Source organism: Olea europaea, chromosome 23, assembly GCF_002742605.1.
Source record: "Olea europaea var. sylvestris chromosome 23, O_europaea_v1, whole genome shotgun sequence".
Classification (NCBI taxonomy): domain Eukaryota; kingdom Viridiplantae; phylum Streptophyta; class Magnoliopsida; order Lamiales; family Oleaceae; genus Olea; species Olea europaea.
Genome location: NC_036259.1, coordinates 4,460,577 through 4,484,719, shown reverse-complemented (window position 1 = coordinate 4,484,719; position 24,143 = coordinate 4,460,577). Strand labels below are relative to the sequence as shown.

The 24,143-nt window shown below is 30.7% G+C and overlaps 1 protein-coding gene across 1 annotated transcript; it reads right to left on the bottom strand.

Annotated features, from left to right (window-relative positions):
- Positions 1–17,721: 17,721 nt before the first annotated feature.
- Positions 17,722–19,437, bottom strand: LOC111371946 (putative UPF0481 protein At3g02645). The gene has a single exon (XM_022994093.1). It carries the CDS (start codon positions 19,435–19,437, stop codon positions 17,722–17,724), a length of 1,716 nt encoding a protein of 571 aa, XP_022849861.1.
- Between the last annotated feature and the right edge of the window lie 4,706 nt (positions 19,438–24,143).

Here is a 24,143-nt window from a genome sequence, read left to right as displayed (position 1 = left end):
ACTTAGCACATCTACAAAATATTCTAACAACTAAATCTATCATTACATAACAAGACATGTCTTCACTTCTTCAAAATCACGTTCTTTTCTATCACATCAACATATCACTAATCCGTCTCCTTTGACACCCATTCATTGTCTATATCATATTTCTTATCTTACTTCTTTTTTCCATAAGCATATAATTGAGTTGCCAAGTTTCTTCTAATATGTGGAACATTAAATATCTTTTGCATTTCATTTAACTTTTTGTTAATGAACTACTAGGCATACATAATTACATATATTCCACAATTTCCATTGCATGCAAAAAAGAAAAGGAATTTAGATAATTAAATACCTGAATATCAAATGAGAAAAAAAAATGTTTAGAAAATAATCTAACTTGTTATTCTGCTGTGGAAGTTTTGGAACCATTTATACAACCAATGTTTCAAAGCATCTGCTTTTGAAATACCTTTCCCCTCAAAGACGCCAGTAAGAAAAAGAAGATGAAGAATTATATCAGAAAATGGTTTAACAGCCTCAAGTACTAAAGCTTTTCTGACAACCTTGTGGTATGAATTATATATATTAAGGCACATATGTTGAATGTCAAAATGATAGAGAATCCAATATGTTGAATTAGATATTCTCATTGACATAAGCACATGGTCAACAAGGCTCTAACCAGTATTACACAGCATATAAAACCCCTAACATATGAAAGAAGTAAAGTTTGCTTTTTTAGAGCAGACTTATCTTGACAAAAATCAATATATAGACCTCTCATTTGGCTATCAAATGGAAAAGTCTGTGGTTGTAGCCTTTGTCCATGTCTTAACATCTTTCTCAAGTAATGGAAACCAACATCAATATGCTACAAAAAAGGAAAAAATGACAAAACCAACAATTGTACTAAGAATTACACAAAAGAATCATAAAACAACAACAAACAAAATAACTTACCGTGTCTTCTAGACATTCATTCGAAGTAAACAATTCATAACACCACTATTAGTTAGATAAAGCAATATCACTAAAGTAGATGCTATGACTGATAATAGAATTTTCATTATTGAAATGTTTGTGCCTACATAACATAATGCAAAAAGTCACATGAAATGTCACGTTACTAGAAAAAATTCACAAACAACAAATCTTAGTAATCACTTATTGTTTCTTATCAATCCCTTTGTTGTACCAAAGCTCAAAAGCATCAACATCATGTGCCATTTCAGAGCTAATACTAACTGGGAATGCAAAAGTGCTTTTTACAATATGTTTCTTAGTTCTCGAAGTAAAATCATATTCATTGATCCAGGGGAGAGTGAAGGAGCGCTATAGGTTTCTTTTGTCTCTTCAAGGGCATGTCTAGGGTTACATCATCAATAGTTTCAATGTTTTCCTCTTCAATTTCGATTTCAGCTTCAATCATAGCCGTGACTTCCACAATCTTTTCCCAAACTTCATCTTTCAATTCAAACTCCTTCCCCAGCAATTCAGCTCTTACTTTATCAGATGGTGATGCAACATGCTAGAACATAAACAATATCACAATACAAAAGTCAAATTATATGAACGTAAAAATAAACATAAGTTATAAGGGAAAAATATAATAAAATGAAAACACAAGTACTTCTTGATTTTTTGCTAAACTATGAGTAACAATATCATCAACTTTTAACCAACCATTTTCATGAAATTCTATTTCTTCATTCAAATTCATTTCGAGTGCCTTATCACTTTTTTTCATTGCTTTGTCACTTTTTCCAACTGACTTATCACTTTTCCCAACAGGTACCTCAACATCATTTTTCCCACCATTCATTTCAATCTCAATACCTAATGAAAAACCAGGGAAGTTATTAAACACCTAGTTTGTTTCATTAGTTAAACTCTTCACACCATCCTACAAAAAAAAAAGTCACAAAGGTACCCAAAAAGTGATGATAAGTTTAAAAAGTGACAAAATTCAAAAAAAAAAAGCCACAAGTATTAATTTTTTAAACTCGAAAACTCTTGAATAATTTCATTGGTTCTTCATTACTAGCTAGCATCTCATCTACTTTGTATTCCAAATTTTGTAGACGCTCCATTAATTCTTCATATTGTTTTAATCCTTTCTTCAACATCTTTTAGACACACCTGTTAGCACATCGCCTTTCGAGAAGGAGAAACGAGTGAAATAGGGATGGGGAAATAATTTAGGTTTTTGTAGTGGATGGGTGAATTTTATAATATTATTAATAATTCAATTAATAGCAAATTTTTGGTTAAATAAACCTCATGCAAGAATTTTAAATTGGAAAACTTAAATACATGTTTATATGTAATCCCTCCTTTGGGTAAATAAAATCCGTTGTAACGACTAATTTGGGTCAGTTAGCTGGATTAGTTAAAACAAAAGTTTAACTTCATTTTTCTTCATAATTTTGGATTATTCTATCTAACCCGATGAAACGTTGTATCAAGTCTTCATCATTTGTTTTTGAAATATATCAATTTTCGAGAAGTGGAATACGGATCTAAACCTGTATTATTTTTACAACCTTATAAACAAAAGAAACTTCGACCATTACCTTATCCATTCTCTTAATTGTTAGTTTTAAACCATTTTTTCTTTTATACATTAATATCTTATCATCGTTGTCTCTGTCTAAAGAAGTTTTTCAAAATTGAAGTTTATTTTCGATTGATCGTGCATATCATAAGAGCGATTGAACGAAATAACTATGATTTGTATCGAAAAATGTTGAAAAACGTGAGCAATTTGATTGCTAAATTTGCATCTTAGAAGGATTGTGAGTAGACGAATTGTAAAGTTATATCATTTAATTTAAATACTAAGTATTGCTACATTTTAAAAAAATAAAAATAAAAAATAAAGGAATACTAATTAGCATCACCGTACTTATCACCATATATCATTAAATAAGAGGTAAAATTAAATGAGTGACATTAGTCTTCCTTTTATTGCAACTATCAAATAGAGCTGCCTAAACTGATGTTGTATTATCAATCTTGCTAGATTTCATTATTCGTAGTAAAATTGTGTCCAAGGGCTTCATAATAATTAATCATCTATAGTCTCAAAATTCTCAGGGTTGGCCCTGTGTTGGTGGAATGGGGTTGAGTGGTGGGTAGATGGATTAGTTGGAGAAGAAAGAATTTTTTTATAATTTTAATTTTTAAAATTTTTTTAATTCATTTTTTGAAAATTTTGAGACTAACTACAATTTTTTTCTTTTTTTTTTCTTTTAAAAATACAAATACTCCAAAAAAAAGATTTGGAAAACCTCTTCTAGTAAATCTATTCAATCATTCCATCTTCTCTATAAGAAATAATAGTTCCATGTGGAAATACTGAAATTCTTACTTCTCCTCTTAAAAAGATATCTAAAGAACGACATGATAAATCTTAAATTGTTGCTAAAGATTTTAAAAATATTCAATCTCAAAATATCTGCACTAATGTAGTTCTTCAATCTATGTGTTCTCAACTCAACAGAATTGAATTGAATTATGATATTGACACATCATCTTCTTCAAAATCAATTAAGTCAATAGAGTCAGTTTTAATAAACAAGCATGAGGCTACTTCAAAAAATCCTCTTAAAACTGAAGTCAATGTTCTAAAAGAACTTGCAACTCAGTTATCAAAATTGTCATCATCCTCTACTTCAAATTATATCAATACTATTGATGATTTTGAATCTCAATTTATTGATGATGAAATTCCTCATATTAATAAACTTCAAAACAAAAAAAAAAATTGAATTTTCAAAAGTTCTTCCTTATTATCCACAAAAAATACTCCTCCTTATTTACTTTTTTAAGAAAAAGGAAAGATCCCTACAACATTTTTTGGCAATGGTATAACTGTCTGAAATATTGATGGTTTAACTGAATATCAAATTTTTCAAACTCCTAAAAAAATGGGTGCATGCTTTAATGCCTATATTCAAGAAGGTCATTGTGCTCTTGAAGCAACAAATAATAGTATTCAAGGTTTTGCTGGAGAAATTAATAATTTGTGGTTCAATTATATCATTGAACAAGAAAAAATTCAAATTGGTCAAGCCACAAAACCTAATGGTTAAAATGATAACTTTAATACTTCAATTTTTAGTTTTATTAAACATTTTGTTGAATCTCCAATAGATGTTTTAGAAAAAGTTTCAAATATCTTAATGACTTTAAATTGTTGAAGTTTATAAGATTTTTGCTGGTACAAAGATATGTTTCTAACACGTGCATTTTTGCGAAAAGATTGTAATCAAGTTTACTGGAAAGAAAGATTTTTATTCGGACTTCCAAAATTATTTTAAGAAAGAGTTAAAAATTCAATAAAAAGGGAATATGAGAATAATATTCCATATGATATTCTTACCTATGGAGAATTAATCAGTTTCATTAACAAAGAAGGATTAGCTCTTTGTAATGAAATTAAAATCAAATCTAAATTGCAATCAGAAAGATTAGACAATAGAGCAGAACTTGGATCCTTTTGTGAACAATATGGACCTGAAAAAATAATTCCTCCTTCAAATCAAAACGACAAAAATTTTTAAAAAGAAAATTTTATTCAAAAGAAAAGAATTTTCAAAAACCTTCTTATTCAAAAAATTATTCTAAAAAGAAATTTCAAAAAGGAAAATTTTCAAAAAATAATAATGTTACTTGTTGGAAATGCAAAAAATCAGGGCATTATTCAAATAAATATCCCCTCAAAAGCAAGATTAATAATCTTCAAATTGATGAAGATATTAAACTTGAAATCCTCAATTTTATTAGTTTAGATTCAAGTTCTATTGAAGAAAATATTTCTGATTTAGAATATGTTTATCAACATCAAGAAGATTCTGATATTGAATCAAGTTCAAATTTTTCCTCCTCTTCAAATCAAAGTAAAGAACTTTGTGGTTACAATACTATAAATGTTCTTACTAAACAAGAAGAACTTATTAAAGAGATTAAATTGAAGATTCACAACTCAAAAATAAGTTTAATTCTCTTTTACCTTCAAATCAAAAGCTAGACCTTTAAATATGCAAAATGTTTTAAAACGTTTTGAAACTTCAAAATCCTCTAGTACTGATCTAAAATAAGAAATTAATTCCATGAAATCCCAAATTTCTATTCTTGAATGACAAATGAAAGATGTTCGAATAGAAGTTGCTCTTCTTAAAAATCAGGATTTTATACAAAAATAAAAAATTTCTTCGTTTTCCTCTTCTAGTTCTTATGATGAAGAATTTATTCCTTCAAACTCACAATATGAAGAAAAAATGGTTAATGTTATTAACTGAATTCAACTTCAAAAATGGTATTGTAATATAACTATTGTAATCAATAAAGAATTCAAATTTAATTCTAGAATCCTTATTGATTCTAGAGCTGATAAAAATTGTATCAGGGAAGGACTTATCCCTACAAAATATTTTGAAAAAAACTACTGATCATTTTTATGGTACTAGTGGTAAGAAGCTCAATATTCAATATGAACTCTCAAAAGTTCATGTTTGCAATTCAAATATTTATTATAAAAAATATCTTTTATCTTGTAAAAGATTTAGAATAAGAAGTAATTCTTGGTACTCTTTTTATTATTCAAATATATAATTTTCAAGCTAATTTAAAAGGTTCAACTACAAATATTCTTGGTCAATAAATTTGTTTTAAATTTACAAATCTTCCTTCTTATAAGAATGTAAACTATTTCAAAAAGGCATCTATTTCAAAACTCGTTAATAATATAAATTTCAAAAAGAATCATATTAATTTTCTTAAAGAAGAAATTAAATTTCAAAAAATTGAGGAACGATTACAAAATTCTTCAATTAAAAAAATTTTGAAATTTTTAAAAACAAATTTTAAAGGAAATTTGTTCAACCATTCCAAATGCTTTTTGGGACAGGAAGAAACATGTTGTTTCTCTTCTTTATAATTTTGATTTCCACGAATCAAATATTTCTACAAAATCTCGTCCTATTTAAATGAACAAAAAACTCTTAAATCATTGTATTGAGGAAATTAAAAATTTACTTGATAAAGAACTTATTCGTCAAAGCAAATCTCCTTAGAGTTGCTCTACATTCTATGTCAACAATTCTGTTGAAATTGAATAAGGTGCTCCTCATCTTGTTATCAATTACAAACCTCTCAAATAAAGCTCTTCAATGGATTAGGTATCCATTACCTCAAAAGAAAGGCCTATTAAACAAGTTATTTAAAGTAGTTATCTTCTTAAAATTTGATATAAAGTCAGGTTTCTAGAAAATTTAAATTAAAGAAGAAGATAAATATAAAATTGCTTTCATTGTTCCATTCGGTCATATGAATGGAATGTTATGCCATTTTGTCTCAAAAATACTCTTTCAGAAATTTAAAAAATTATGAATGATACTTTTAATCCTTTTTCAAACTTTATTATTGATTTATATTGATGATGTTCTAATATTTTTTGAAAGTATAGAACAACATTTCAAGCATCTAAATACATTCGTGCATGTTGCTAAGAAAAATGGTTTCGCATTTTCTGCTAAAAAAATTGTTCTATGTCAAATGAAAATTAGGTTTCTAGGACATAACATTCATTTGGGAACCGTTACTCCTATTCAAAGAAGTTTAGAATTTAATGACAAATTTCTAGATGAAATTCTAGACAAAATCAATTTACAAAGATTTTTAGGCTGTGTCAATTATGTTGCTGATTTTGTAAAAAATGTACGTCAAATCTGTTCCTCACTTTCCAAAAGATTATAAAAGAATCCTGACTCATGGAGTCACGAGCATACTATAGCAGTCCAAAATGTCAGAAAGGCAGTTAAATGTCTATCAATTCTTAATCCCACTACCTCTATTATTGTTGAGACTCATATGTCTAACATTGGGTATGGTATAGTTTTAAAGCAAATTCGAAAATAGTCAAATCAAGAATAGCTGGCTAGGTATCATAGTGGTGTGTGGACCTGCCCTTAAAAGAATTATTCCTCTATTAAAAAGGAAGTCTTATCTATTGTACTGTGCATTTCAAAATTTTAAAATGATTTAATTAATAAAAAATTTATATTGTAAATTGATTGTAAAGCATTTAAAGATGATTTACAAAAAGATGTAAAAAAATCTTGTCTCAAAAAAAAAAAATTTTGTAAGATGGCAGGCCATTTTATCCTATTTTGATTTTGAAATTCTATATATACAAAATAAATCAAATGTTCTTGCAAGCTTCCTTACAAAAGAGTTTATACAAAATAAGGAGAGTTGTAAGAATTCAAAATTGAGAGAAAATAGTGAATGAATTGAGCAGATCAAGTTGATAGAGAGAGAGAGAGAGAGAGAGAGAATTCAAAAATAAAAACAAAGACATCTTCAATCGCTTCTTCCGAAGCTCAAAATTCTTTTCAAAAGAAGAGTAGTAGAAAGAAAAAGTACTATCACATTATTCTCAATTGATGATCTCTTTAAAGGACCATCTTCAAAATTTGAAGCACAAGCTACTTCTTCTCTTCTCAAAATATCCAAAATACTACCCTTTCAACTCTTGTTTTCAAAAAGCCAGACCGAAATAAACCTTTAAATCCAGAACAAAAGAAAATTTCAAATTACAAAAAAAGCAGTTCAAGATTCTGGTAAACTTCCTCAAATAAATCCTTCTCCAACTTTTAAATACTTTTTTTAAGGTAGCATATGATCCGATTTTCGAGATGGAAACATCTTAGATCAATAGATATTCATGTCTTGATGACTGTCTTCTTAGGTTTTTCCCAAAAAAATTTGTTTCAGGCCTACCAATATAAAAAAATCTCGAGAATATTATGAAGCTATCCTCAAGAAAACAGGATCAGCTATCATTTCTCACACTCCAAACGAACAAAATTCAAATAAAATTGATTTTTCAAAAATCTGTATTCAAAGGGTATTGTCATATAAAGACTGGGGACAAAACCCTTGGGATGAGAAATGATTGAACCTTTCTGAAGGAGAATCATTTGTATCTTGATTCAATTATTTTGATTACAAGGATGTCTGGTATAATGTTTTCTACTTTAGACCAGTGACGCATTCTTTGTTCATTCATTTTAATCAAACTTGCAATCCAAAATTTTCTAAATAGTTTCAAACTTGGTTCGAATGTTTTGGTATTGAAGATAAAATTTTACCTAGTCTTACTCTTCAAGGATTCAAACACTTCAAAGAGAGGCAAAACCCTTTTCAAAGCCTCAAGAAAATCTTTTGTTTCAATTTGTATTCAATTTAAGAGTCTCTTGGATACTCTGTTGGGACTTTTTTGTTCTTCAAGATCCAAACTCTGAATATTATCCTCAGAAAATTATTTGAAGATTCAAAATCAAATGGTGGTCAAAGTTTCTTGAAACCAATTGCTGCCCAAGGGCCGTACAGTTATGGATTCAAGAACAACGAAATATTGTAGTTCCAAAAGTTTCAAAGAAAGAACCAAAGAAAATTACAGATTTTCTCATAGAAAAATCAAGATTAATGGAAATGTTCAATCAGTGCAAAACGCTAGAGGAACTTGCAATGATTTCAAAAAAATTGCTTCTTCGGCTGAAACAGCATCAAAGAAATCAAAATCTATTCAAGAAGGATCTTCTCAATCAGGATCAATATCCGACCATGCATATAGAAAGAATGAAGATATGTATGATGGACCAAATATTGATGACCTAATTAATCAAGAAATACAAAAGAATTCAAAATGACTGTATGAACCACTTATTTGGATGAATTACATTATTATCGGGCTTTAACGTCAAAAGAAATGTCAAAAGAAATGTTATTCAAAATGTGTCTACCATCAAACAAATTATTTTTGCCAGCATTACCCAAGATAAAAAAGAAGATAACTTTAAGAACATGTTTGGTAGGGATTAAAAGCCAAGTAAAATCAATTTTTTTACCGTTATTTCATTATTTCAGCCGTCATTTTGAAATTCTTCTCTCACAGGTTGGACCCACTTTATCTCTAACAGTCAAAAAATTAATTAACAAAATCCCTACCAAACAAGCACTAAAGTTTGGACCATTTTTAAAAGGCATGATAATCAAGACAAAAGACTTTTCAATAGTTACTTCAAGTCGAAGACAAAGAAAATTAAGGACCATCATTTTTGTCCTTCAAGATTCTTTCAATAGATTGGAGAAATTTTCAAGTCCAAAAATCAATATTTTAAGTATAAAAGAAGATCAAGAGTTCAATTTGAATTCATAATGACTATATGGATCCATGGTCCTTAATTTTCTTTGTCTTCTACTTGAAGTAACTTTTGAAAAGTCTTTTGTCTTTATTATCCTACCTTTTGAAAAAATGATCCAAACTTTATCAAAGTGGCTTTAGTAAAGTTATCTTCCTTTTTATCATGGGTAATGCTAGTAGAAATAATTTGTTTGGTGGCAGACACATTTGAATAACATTATTTTATTTTATTTTATTTTAAGGCCGAATAATAATGTACTTCATCCAAATAATTGGGTCCATATAGTCGTTTTGAATTCTTTGGTGTTTCTTGATTAGTTATGTCATCAATATCTGGTCCATCATACATATCTTCATTCATTGCTATATTCTTGGTCTGATATTGATCCTAATTGAGAAGATCCTTCTTGAATAGATTTTGATTTCTTTGATGCTATTTCAGCCAAAGAAGCAATTTTTCTAAAATGATTGCAAGATTCTCTAGCGTTTTGCACAGATTGAACATTGTCATTAATCTTGATTTTATTGTGAGAAAATCTGCATTTCTCTCCAGTTCTTTCTTTAAAACTTTTGGAACTCTAATATTTCTTGTTCTTGAATCCATGACTATACTGCCTTTGGGCAGCAATTGGTTTCACGAAACTTTAATCACCATTTGATTTTGAATCTTCGAATAATTTTTTGAGTATAATATTCAAAGTTTGAATCTTGAAGAACGAAGAAGTCCCAACAGAGTATCCAAGAGACTCTTAAATTGAGTACAAATTGAAACAAAAGATTTTCTTGAGGCTTTAAAAAAGGTTTTGCCTCTCTTTTGAAGTGTTCGAATTTTTGAAGAATAAGACTAAGTAAAATTTTCTCTTCAATACAAAAACATTAGAACCAAATTTGAAACCATTTTGGAAATTTTGGATTGTAATTTTTGATTCAAAAGAATGAACCAAGAATGCATCACTGGTCCAAAGTAGAAAACATTATATCATGCATCCTAGTAATCAAAATAATTGAAACAAGATACAAATGATTTTCCTTCAAAAAGGTTCATTCGTTTCTCATCCCAAGGGTTTTGTCCCCAAATTTCATATGACAATACTCTTTGAACACTGATTTTTGAAAAATCAATTTTATTTGAATTTTTTTCATTTGGAGTATGAGAAATTATAATTGATCCTGTTTTCATGAGGATAACATATATGTACATGTACACACACACACTTACTCTCTCTCTCTCTCTCTCTCTCTAAGAAAATCATGAAATTAATATTCTTACTTGGGTCATTTAAAAGTAGAATTCACGATTGAGGGGTTAAAGTAGTGAACCAAAATCAACTGAATAGTGAGGTAAAATCGAGAGCTATAGGGACAAATTCATGCAAGCTTCAGAGCTTGCGAATGTGTGGTAAAAACTGGGGGTGGGCATAGGTTGGGTTGGGTTGGGTCAATTTTTTTCGCAATTCAAACTCAACCCAATATGGTCAGTTTGATCGAAAATCAACCCAACTCAACCTAACCCAAACCAATCAAGTTTGGGTCGGTTGGATTGAGTTGGTCGGTTTGGGCTTTAGCCTACTTAAAGTTGGATTCAGTTTATTTGTTAAATTTGGATAATTTTTTAGAGTTAAAAATTACTTGAACACCTCTATTTTTTAAACACATATACAAGGAATTCTTTCTAAAAATAATGTATAAATAAGTTTAAAATTTATGAAGAATTTTCTTTTCTACAATTTTTTGGAATTCATTCATTTCATCATCTTGTCTTTAATTTTTACTTTATCATCAAATAATATTGCATTTGTACATAATGTTCATGTGAATCGGTCTATGTGAAGAAAATTGACGTTTATAATTTATGTCATTCTCTCTCTATCTTTTTATTTTTTTTATTTTTTTTATTTATTTTTTTACACTATTGTGTCTATTTAGATTATTTTTCTATCTTAGATATTAAATTTTTAATTCATCGGGTTGGGTTGGGTTGGGTTGGGTTGGGTTTTAATTCATAACTTGAGACCTAACCCAACCCATGTTAAATTCAATTTTCTAACCCCCAACCCAACACAACCCACCCCACCCAATTGAACTTAAAAACCCAATCCAAACCAATTAGTTCGGATTGGGTTGACCGAGTTGAGCGGTTTGGGTTGGGTTATGCCCAACACTAATAAAAATGTCTTTGATAGACAAGCCTTTTATCTGCCACGATTTGAATTTTTTTTTTTTTAATGTCCTGGTTAGCCTCTGACATTATCTAGAGTCCCCTAAATTGTATCGGGATTTGCACCTTTAAACGCATGATTGTCCTTGCAATGATACTCTAACACATAGATAGTAAGGAAAACATGTAGTCTAATATCACTTGTTGGGAATTTGGTTCCATTATGAGATTCACCTCCCAAGTTCATCCACAAAGAAATAACTAGAAAAAAATAATAATAAATAAAAATAGAGAATGACAATAACAAAAAAAGAAAAAAAAATCAAAAGAATGTATGTAGAAAACTTTAAAATTGAACAAAAATCAAATTAGAGAAACGTTACAATTACATTGTATCAATCCCTCACCCCCAAAACCCCCCCAAGCGTGCAAGAACAATCCTACACAAATGCGACAAAATAATAACTAGTTCAAGAAAGGGGAAGGAAAACATAATTTGCTCTCTCCTTTCGTGCCTCTTTTCCTCAGAATCACAATGTAGATTTTATTTTTTATTTTTTCAAAATAATTAGGAACTCTTTTTATTAAACCTCATTTCTTTCAAGCCCTTGCTTAATGTAGTTAAAAATCAAATCCTTAGAATATTTTAATAAAAATTGATAAAATGTATAGTTAAAAATTTGATAAAATTTATCGATTCCATAAAATATGTGATTAAAATTAATTAGTTTGCAAAATCTTAAATTGCACTAAACACGTTAAACATCTGACGAAGAGGAAAATCATAATACACTGTGGATGATATTATTATGTCTTTGATAATTAGTGGAAGGACTGACACGTGCAGTCAACAACCCAAGTGGTCCTAATTAAACAATGAAGCACGATTGTTCTGGGCATGATGGGTAATTGATTGCAAAGGCAAGTGGACATTATTAAATTTAATTAAAAAAAAAGTGTATTATCTGAAAACTTAAACTTATCCCCTCGTTTTTTCCATGGACCTAAAATATTATCTCCTTCTTAATATGAAATTATTTTGGTCATGTTGCATGTGCAGTTCTAAACTTTCATCACTAGTGCAATTAAGTCAAAACTTTTCTTAGAGATATATCAAAGAGATCAGCTGGACCTATATAATTTTTGGTTGGGTTTAGGAGTTTGGTGTGGGGGTGGGTGTAGGAAGGAGAAGATGAACAGTGATTGGGTTTTGATTGTTTGTTTTATAATTTTAATTCAAAGTTACAATTCTATCCCTTTTAAAATTGATCGAAGGCAATCTATTGGGTAATTAACAGTCAAACTAATGGAAATCATTCAATGCTAATTTTTGAAAGGTTTGGGACTGTGGGTGTACAAAGAAAATATTAAGGTAAAGTCTGCAAAATGTGAAAAATTTGGAACTGCTATTGCAATTATCTCTTAAAATAATATACCAACCCTCGTCTCACCATTCAAGGCTGAAAAAGTTATAGTGCTTTATGTTTCTCTACGCACCCAATTCAGAGTATCAAGAAGAGTCGAAAACACTCCATCGCAAGTTCAAATAATATAAAGGCAACAAATATAAAAAATATACAAATAAATAAAAAAATATTTATTCAATGTTGACAAAACAAAATATTAAACATTATGAAATGATCTTTATACTTTTAGATATGTCCCAACAAATGCATCCTTCTTTGACATTTCTTCGCCCCTTATTCATGGGCCCGAAACTTTTAAATGGGAAGCTCCAAGAGCTCTCCAAACTTCAAACCTATGTGCAAGAAATGCTGGCACGCGGGACTATGACGGGATGTGAGCTTTCAAACGTGGAAATGAGAGTTAAAAGCATCTTAGCCTTTTAAACAAAGCAAGAAAGAGTCCACTTAGTAAAAAGACTTCCAAATGCACCAAAAGTAACAAAATTTAGGATAAAAAATAAAAATAAAGAAATAAAGAAAGACATACATATGTTCCACAAATAACATGAGATACAAACATGACCTTAAAAAACCTTGGACGATAAGGAGAAATTAGGGCTCGAGATGAGAATCTAGTCAGTCACCTCGGGTTCAAATGCTTTGATAGGAACAAGACATCGGCAACTATAAACCTGACAAAATGCTTTACTTTATTTAATTTTTCTAATCATGTCATACCACTCAATGTTGGTCATCAGAAATTTAACCCAGTGGTGGTAGTGGCAGTGGAAGGAATGAGAAAGAAAGATAATTTTTTAACAATTTATTTAGGACATGTTTGAATTTTTTAAAGAAACAAAACAATTGAGACTACGATTACAATTAGTCTTTATTTTTATTTTCTTTTCCTTTTGTTTTATATAAATAGAAAGATATATTGGTCATTTCACAACTTTCATTGAGAAATTGAATAAAAGAGGATGAAAGGGGTTATTTTCGCAATGAGATGTAAATATATTGGTGAAAATACAAAAATAAAATAAAATTTAAACATAGGGACGTTTTGCACAATGAATTTCAAACAAAAAGACGTTTTTGGCTAATAACCCCGTTATATATTTAAACTTCAAACACTGATCATGTTCATTACACATCCAAATGTACTATTGTCACAACTCTCTGTATCCACATCTCCCGTTTAATAGAATAGTTGTCGGTGCAACCATATTAAAACGATATGCCAACCTTCGTTTCACCACTCTAGGACAAAAAAGTTCTAGTATCTCTTTTCATTTTTCCATGCACCCAATTCATAATATCACAAAGAGATCTAATACACTTGATTCCATACTCAAATAACATAAATATAATAATTATTTAAAATATACAAGTGGCATAATACAATTGTAGAGTTGAAAAATAAATTTTTCAACCCTCCAATTTTATATGTACATTATGGAAACCCCCCATTTTTATTTTTAAATTATGAAAATTTTAAAAAAAACAAAAAAAAAAAAAAAAAAAAAAAAAAGAATTACCCATTTGGATAATATTCTAAAGATATTATGTTTGATTAGAATAGCTTTTAAAAGAAGTTGACATGACGTAATTACTTCAGAAATTTTTCTATAAGAAGCAGAAGTAGGAACCTTGTCAAATGGGTTTTGACAGCTTAAGCATGATAGATGGCACAAATTTGATAGGTACAAAATATACTCGTACCAAAAAAAGGGCATGAACACTGTAATATAAAATATTACATACAACTTATCATAAAAAATGAACGGAAATATTGCCCTGACTTATAATTTGTTCTGTTTCTCGTTTTCCCCATGTCCACATAAGAATTAGTTGAGATATAAAGTCAATGTCGAGATCCTCATGAACAACCATCGCAATCAACTTCCTATATCAATCAATCATCCTTATGGTATTAATAAATACGAGTTATTTTCAAGAGACTCTTTAAATATGATATGCTCTCTATCTAAAAAATCAATTTTTAAAATCATGCTCTAAGAAACTATTTAAATTAACATTTTAATTTAGAAAGTCAAACACATTCTCTATAATTAAATGCATTCAAAGTGTTTCAATTTCTAATATAAGAAAATAATAAAATAATTTAGAAAAAAAAATGTAGTTTAAATAAAAGTAAGAGAAAAATAATAAATGTTATATTTTTTGAGAGTAGTAAAATTAAGTGTTTTATATAAGAAGCTTCTTCAAAATTAAGTGTTAAATATTTTTATATTTTCCAAATGATAGAATGTGCTCTTTAAAAGAATAAAATCTTTTGAAGAAAAATAATTAGGATCTCTTTTTATTAAACCTCATTTCTTTCAAGCCCTTGCTTAATGTAGTTAAAAATCAAATCTTTAGAATATTTTTAATAAAAATTGATAAAATGTATGGTTAAAAATTTGATAAAATTTATCGATTCCATAAAATATGTGGTTAAAATTAATTAGCTTGCAAAATCTTAAATTGCACCAAACACGTTAAACATCTGATGAAGAGGAAAATCCTAATATACTGTGGATGATATTATTATGTCTTTGATCATTAGTGGAAGAACATCACAAGTGCAGTCAACAACCCAAGTGGTCCTAATTAAACAATGAAGCACGATTATTCTGGGCATGATGGGTAATTGATTGCAAAGGCGAGTGGACATTATTAAATTTAACCCAAAAAAAAAAAAGAAAAAAAAAAGCATCATCTGAAAACGTAAACTTATCTCCTCGTTTTTTCTATGGACCTAAAATATTATCTCCTTTTTAATAGGAAATTATTTTGGTCTTGTTGCATGTGCAGTTCTAAACTTTCATCACTAGTGCAATTAAGTCAAAACTTTTCTTAGAGATATATCAAAGAGACCAGCTGGATCTATATAATTTTTGGTTGGGTTCAGGAGTGTGGTGTGGGGGTGGGTGTAGGAAGGGGAAGATGAACAGTGATTGGGTTTTGATTTTTTGTTTTATAATTTTAATTCAAAGTTACGATTTTATCCCTTCTAAAATTGATCAAATGCAATTTATTGGGTAACTAACAGCCAAACTAACAGAAATCATTCAAAGCTAATTTTTGAAAGGTTTGGGACTGTGGGTGCATAAAGAAAATGTTAAGGTAAAGTCTACAAAAATGTGAAAAATTTGGGACTTCTATTGCAATTATCTCTTAAATTAATATACCAACCCTCGTCTCACCATTCAAGGCTGAAAAAGTTCTAGTGTTTTATGTTTCTCTACGCACCCAATTTAGAGTATCAAGAAGAGTCGAAGACACTCCATCGCAAGTTCAAATAATATAAAGGCAACAAATATAAAAAATATACAAATAAATAAAAAATTATTTATTCAATGTTGACAAAACAAAATATTAAACATTATAAAATGATCTTTATACTTTTAGATATGTCCCAACAAATGCATCCTTCTTTGAAATTTCTTCGCCTCTTATTCATGGGCCCGAAATTTTTAATTAGTGCTAGAAAAAGTGGCATGCGGGACTATGACGGGATGTGCGCTTACAAATGTGGAAATGAGAGTTAAAAGCATCTTTGCCTTTTAAACAAAGCAAGAAAGAGTCCACTTAGTAAAAAGACATCCAAATGCACCAAAAGTAACAAAATTTAGGATAAAAAAATAAAAAATAAAAAAATAAAGAAAGACATACATATGTTCCACAAATAACATGAGATACAAACATGACCTTAAAAAAACCTTGGACGATAAGGAGAAATTAGGGCTCGAGATGAGAATCTAGTTAGTCACCGAGGATTCAAAGGCTTTGATAGGAACAAGGCATCGGCAGCTATAAGTCTGACAAAATGCTTTGCTTTATTTAATTTTTCTGGTCATGTCATACCACTCAATGTTGGTCACCACAGATTTAACCCGGTGGTGGCAGTGGCGGTGGAAGGAATGAGAAAGAAAGATAATTTTTTAACAATTTATTTAGGACTCGTTTGAATTTTTTAAAGAAACAAAAAAATTGAGACTACGATTACTATTAGTCTTTATTTTTATTTTCTTTTCCTTTTGTTTATTTAAATAGAAAGATATATTGGTCATTTCGCAACTTTCATTGAGAAATTGAATAAAAGAGGATGAAAGGGGTTATTTTCGCAATGAGATGTAAATATATTGCTGAAAATACAAAAAAATAAAAAAATAAAATAAAATTTAAACATAGAGACGTTTTGCACAATGAATTTCAAACATAAAGACGTTTTGTGCTAATAACTCCATTATATTTTAAAACTTCAAACATTGATCATGTTCATTACACATCCAAATGTACTATTGTCACAACTCCCTGTATCCACATCTCCCGTTTAATAGAATAGTTGTCGGTGCAACCATATTAAAACAATATGCCAACCTTCGTTTCACCATTCTAGGACAAAAAAGTTCTAGTATCTCTTTAAGTTTCTCCATGCACCCAATTCATAATATCACAAAGAGATCGAATACACTTAATTCCATACTCAAATAACATAAATATAATAATTATTTAAAATATACAAATAGATAAGCAATGTCTATTCAACCACAGACTAAAATATTAAGCATTACAATATGATCTTTATACTTTTGAACAAGTGTTCCAACAAATACACTTTTCTTTGAAATTTCTTCATCCTTATTCATTGGGCCCGGAGTATTCAATTGAATCCTCCAAGTGTTCTCCAAACTACAAACTTAAGAGCAAGAAATTCTGGCACATGGGACTATGACATGTGATGTGAGCTTTCAAACGTGGAAATGAGAATGATAGACTTTAAACAGAGCAAGAAAGAATCCACTTAGTGAATTAAGAGTCATCCGAATGCACCAAAAGTAACAAAATATATTTCATTATAACAAAAACAAAGACATATATATGTTTCACACATAATATGAGATACAAACTGACCCTTAAAAACCTTGAGAATTTAAGGCGAGAAAAAGGTTCTAGTCGGTCACCTCAGGTTCAAGGGCTTTGATAGGAAAAATGCGTCTGCAGCTATAGACCTGGCAAAATGCCTGTAAACACGTGAGCAACAACAGCATAATAGCAGCAAGAAATGTGAGAATCTGCCACGAACCAAATACATATTTCTTCATCAATCTTCCACATTTAACCTTCCAGCTTCCATTGTAATACTTGTTCACATCTGCAATCACTTTGTCTATGAAAGACAACTTTGTCAATCTAATAGACTTACTCATTCCATTCCAGAGGTCTGCCACCTCTTTATCGCTCTTCAAACGGTTTATAATAATACCTCTTTCGCGAAGAAAATTCGCATCTTTTTCTGTGTCAATGATCCCATTCATTAATTCTGTGTAACGAGTCAGAACCATCGGCCTTGATACTCGGCAAGCTTCATATGCAACCATGTTTCTAAGAACAATCTCCGAATTCACATCTACACTAATGATAGGGAGATAGAGCGTGGCTGTTTTTACGTCGAAATTAATGCTTTGGATGCCTTCATTAGTTGGCATAAAGCAGACGCCGACTTCAAAGAGATCAATTACAGAAGGAATTTTAATTTCTTCTATCAATGGAGGTTTTTCAATGGTACCTTTTGGGTCGGAATCTTCGTCTTCTTTCTTCTCCCTTCCTTTATGTGAAGCGCTGAATAATTGTTCTAACGGTTGTTTTAACATTTTCAAGACGGGAACCCTAGATATAATGGTCCAAGGCAACTTCCAAACCACTTTTAAAGGTTTTGAAAAGATTATGCTTTTGATCCATTGAACTGGCCCTTTTTCTAATTTAGAAAGGATATTCCATACCTGATTAACTAGCCACCTAACGTAACTCGGTTCTCCTGTGAAAGAATCCTTCTCGCCTTCCTTTGATTCACCATCTTCCTCAATTTCAGTTATATGATGATCATGAGATTGTTCCTCCAACTTTGGCACGATAACATGGTATGCAAAATCAAGTAAATGAGCACAATCCATGAACTGTATTTTGGGGAATTCTTCCACCATCTTGAATGGAGAGAGATCTTTGCTGAGTTCAAGTAACATGGAAAGTAACCATTCATCTGCCAACTCTAATGATGGGAAGTGAAATTCTAACAATTCCCGCAACACAAACAATGGAATTTGATTCTCGAGCATTAGAATATCTCTAAATATGGCGTTATGTGCTGCCTTATTTGCCGCTAATTCAATCAAATGTGACATTCTTAATGGAACATTAGTTGGTACCTTGCCTTTTCCGACAGCACAGACTTGAAGGAACTCGAACAAGAATGATGCATCCACCAACATCATCCATGCTAAAGTTTCGCCGCTATAGTTTAACGGCTTATGGTAGTAAGCTCGAATCTTGAGCTCAAACTTGAGGTATTGATCAACAAGATATTCGAGTTTTTTGTTTGGGATTTCTCTCTGATTTCTTTGTGCAGCAGCAAGTTTGTATTTCTCCATGTCGTAAAGTTCGGGACGGAAACAGTGGTAAGGGCCTATGGCAACTTCTCGTGGGATGTAAGAATCCGGATTACTTAGCAATAGGGTTTTTGGAACACTGAAGATACTAGCTGGAATTTGTGTCTCTTCTTCAAGTTCTTCCTCTATGGTTCGACGAATGTAAGCAACCCATCTCCCTTCGTCGATGTTGGAGCCAATTCCCAGGCCGGCGCTGGAATGAAAACTCGAGATTGTGTTCATATTAGGCTTAGAAAAAGACAGTAATTTTATTCTAAGTACAGAAAATTCACTTGTGTTTTACAGCATGATGAAAATCAGGGACTGAAATGGCTATTAATAGACACATATACATGAGGAAATAGATAGATATTCACAATGATTCATAATGTGTGGACTTGAATCTCCATTCTTGTCTACTTTTAAGGAGCCAATAAGCGATATTTGATTCAAATTTGTACCAAAATTATAAATAAATAAAAATGATGGCGTGTTAATAAAGGAACGCATGAGGACTGCATAATATAATAGAACATTAACAAATCAAAAAAAATAAATAAATAAATAAGTTGAAGTTTTAACATTTGTCACATCAAATAAAAAATAGGAAAAAATTTTCTTATTAGAATACATTTTTGTCCAAAATAAAATGTGTCCCAAAAGAAAATAATTATTGGATATCGTCACTTTTTCTTTTAATTAAAATGTCCTCTAGGCAATCTATGCAGATTTCACGAGGAATAATAAAGTGTTTATATCAATTGAAAATTCATAACTTTGCTTGTTTTAACAAGAATGTTTAGAAGTGTTTAGAATTCTATTACACTAAAAATGTCTTCAACATTTTCTCGTTGTCAGATTTATGTCTTCAAATTTTTTTGTCATATTCTTATCATCAGTTTTCCATTAGTTAACTCATTTAGTCCCTAATGGCGGTTTCATCTAAAAAAAGAAAAAAAAAATTTTAAAATCATTACGATGGCATATTCCTCAATAAGCAAAAATTCAACAAATAAAAAAGCGTGGTTGAATATTTACCCTCATTTCAAAGTACACTAAAACAATACTTGAAATAAATATATATAATTATAGACCAGAATTCTAATTAATATAAGATCGAGGATAAGAATATAACTAAAAAAGAAAGTTTATAATATAAATATGACAATAAATGAAGATTAAAGATCTTTGATGCAATTTAAAAATAATGATAAAAGTGTGATCTCAATGAAGATTATCTTTGTTATAAAATTCGGGTTAATTTCACAAATGGTCATGAACTTACGTGAAAATTACAAAACGGTCACCGAAGTTCAAAAATTTGTAGAAAGGGTCACTGAAATTTAAAAACTCTTTTTCAATTTTTTGGGCTACTTTTGCGGCAAATTTTCGGCCACTTCGGATCACTAATACTGCCGAATTTCGACACAGTTGGAAAGCCCACAATGTCCTCTTCAATTGTCATCCAAAATCTCCCCCAAACTCTAAGGAATTTGGCCGAAATAAACCCACAAAGTTGACTACCCAAAAAATGCTAAAATCTGTTTAGATTCGAGATGCTAATTTTGTATGTTTATTCCGACCAAATCCTTTGGAGTTATGGGGAGATTTTAGAAGTTAATTTAAGAGGAGATTGTGAGCTTTCTAACGGTATCAAAATCTGGCGGTCTTGGTGGTCGGAAGTTGCTGGAAAGTTTCCGCAAAAGTTGCCCAAAAATCTGAAAAATCTACTCAGATTTTCACTTTTTTGGGTAGCCGACTATGTGAGTTTATTCTGGCCGAATCCTTTGGAGTTTGGGGGAGATTTTGGATGGTAACTGAAGAGAACATTGTGGGCTTTCTAACGGTATCAAATTCAGTGGTCTTGGTGGTCGGAAGTCGTTGAAAAATCGCCACAAATATCGCTCGAAAAATCTGAAAATCTGAGCAAATTTTTAGGCGAATTTTGCGGCAATTTTTTGGTTGAATCCCTTGGAGTTACGAGGAGACTTTGGGTCATTATTGAAGAGGACATTGTGGGCTTTTCAACGGTATCAAAATTTGACGGTATCGATGGTCGAAAATGGCCAAAAAGTTGCCTCAAAAGTAGCCCAAAAAACTGAAAAAATATTTTTAAATTTCAGTGACCGTTTCTGCAAGTTTTTAAACTTCAGTGATCGTTTTTTAAAGCGCCCCAAAACATAATTGACCGTTACTGAAAGTTTTAAATTTCAGTGATCATTTTGTAATTTTCGTGTAAGTTCAATACCATTTGTGAAATTAACCCTATAAAATTCTGGTGTAACATGAATGAAAACATGCTAAAACTAAAAACAATTAAGCATCTAATCTTGTCCATTGAGATAAATCAAAAGATGCCCAAAAGAAAAAATACCAACGGGACTGTGACTGACAATGAATCACCTTTGTCCCCCACGAGAAACATGAATCTTTTTCACTTTTTTTCCCCCTCTAGAAAAGAAACATTTGTTTGGGTCCATGTTTACATGGACAAGCTCTACTCCAAGCCAATAAATCTTTAGTCAAAAATATTTTATTCTAAAATATTATTTTTTGCAAGCATTTGTATTGTAGTATTATGATATTATAATCTTTTAAAGTGTCTCTTTCGCAAATTGTAGCATACTACATGTTACAAAATTATAGAATAATATATATTTTATTTATTACAGCAAAAACATAAACAAACGGAGAATGAAAACTACATAAATGTTGCAAATCGAGGCTTGTGCGTACACAATTTGTTTAAAACAAATTCACCCCTTTATTGTAAGTGCTTGAGGTTAGTTTGGATGTCAGTCTCACATGATACAATGGAAGAACCGTTAGAATCTGAGTGCTTGAATTTGTACTCCGGCAAATGAATTTATGCCAGAACAGCGCCACCGAAGACTTGCCCTGAAAATGAAAATTTTTATAAGAATTGGAACTGAAAATAATGCAGAATAGTGTAATTTCTTGTGTTAAATGGTGGAAAACGAGCTAAATTGTAACCTTGGTCCCCATGAATGGTGAGCAAAATTTTCCATTAACTCAATATTATAATAACAATAACAATTGGAGTTACAACAATGTCAAAAGCCAAAAAGTCAGTTGGAGAAACCAAAATATTTAACAAAACATGGACGCTAATAAGAGCCCATTTTCGCTCCGTTTGGTCCGATATTCGTGCATGTAGGTCGCGCTCGTACACCACTTTAAGGCTTGATGTACAATTTTGGTCCTTGATTTGCATCTCATTGCGTATGCACGTGGAGAAAGCCTCTATGCTATCCATAACTACACATTTTCAAAGTGTAACCATATATAATGTGGTCATTACTTTCATCAACTTTCTATATGGGTAAACTTAAATATAGTTTTCTCACCAACATAAACAATCTTCAAATGGTCCAATTTGAACACCAATTTCTCATTCACCCATTTATCATTTTTGGCAAGTAAACATATGATTATGATGTTCTCAAGAAGGAGAACAGGGATAAACTTTGATCTTCCAAATTAATCCAACAGGTCCCACCTAACCTTGTGCTGAAAGTAAGCTACAAAGCCTTTTTCCAACACTATACAAAAATGAAAAACTACTCTTGAAAGTAGCAACTTTTGTCAATAGCGCTCGAGCACAACTTTTGAGGCCTTTAGGTCCCCAACCTTCATGAAGTTAGGCACGTAGAGGTTCCAGCAGATTGAAATCATTAGATTTTATTATTATTATTTTTTTTTTATCAGAGTCGCACGCATCATATAGGTGGTCTCTTTTTTCTATGGGCACTTTTATCAACCTATGCCCTGCAACATGATTTTTCAAAAACAAGTGAAAAAAGAAAAGAAAAGAAAAGAAAATTGAATGAAAACAAAACAAATGTGAGGAAAAAAGAAGGAAAACAAAAATACTCTTTGGTCCTAGCATTGTAGCCACACCACCTCTCCTCACCATTGACCATCCTTTGTCCTAGTAAAATACACACTTGCCTCAGCACCCACGGGCATGGCGCAGTAGTAAAGTAGGAGGATTTTATATGAAGCATTGGAGGTTCGAATCCCCGCGACAGCTGGAATACAACATTTATGTTGGAAGGCAGTTGTCTTGTGAAGGCAAAGTTATGGTGCGCTTTGTCGTCCCTCCAGGGGTTCTGTCTGCACGTCGTAAATGGAGGTCTACAAGGAGGAGTACCCGTCCCGAATGTCTAGTCTAAGTGTGTATAAGCTGTGATCGTATCTGGATTTACCTAGATAGTGAACCAAGAGGGAAGGTCACCCCTCCTTAGGATTAGTTAGGCGAAGTTTGAACACCTGAGTTTAGGAAAAAAAAAAAAAAACACCATACTTGCCTCATTCAATGTACGTGTCAAAATTTCTATGGAGTGAACCTATTAGGTAAGCATGAAATCTAATTTTTGTGAATATCCAAAACGTATAATCAACATAATTCTGAAAATACTCAATTTTTCTAAATTATAATTCACTTCTTGCCACTCGTCAAGAAGATTCCTTGTTACTCATACCTTTTGAAAAATTGCATGCATGGTGACCATTTACTAAGGATAAAGTTGTTACAAATTCGAATGTTCGAGAACCAATTTTGAGCAAAAAAAGGACAGTGCAAACTTGCAACATGGAAAATAAGTTGAGGACCTACAATGAAAATTTGCCGAATACTTTTAGCCTTGTATGCTGCAAAATAGGTGTTGAATTGAATATGGTGAAATAGTTAAAAATTAATTCAGTAATTTTGATTTGTTTACAACATGTAGTGTCATGTTTATCACACGCTTGTATTGTATTCTAGTTGGGGTCCCATTGCAATAAACAACTTAATTCTTTTATTAAAGTATAATCAAAGCATGCTTGGGAGGGATTTTTAAAATTATTTTTCTCAAAAATAGCCATTCAATCAAGTCATAACATTCTCTTAATTTTTAATTAAACATTCTAAAAGAGAAAAAAAA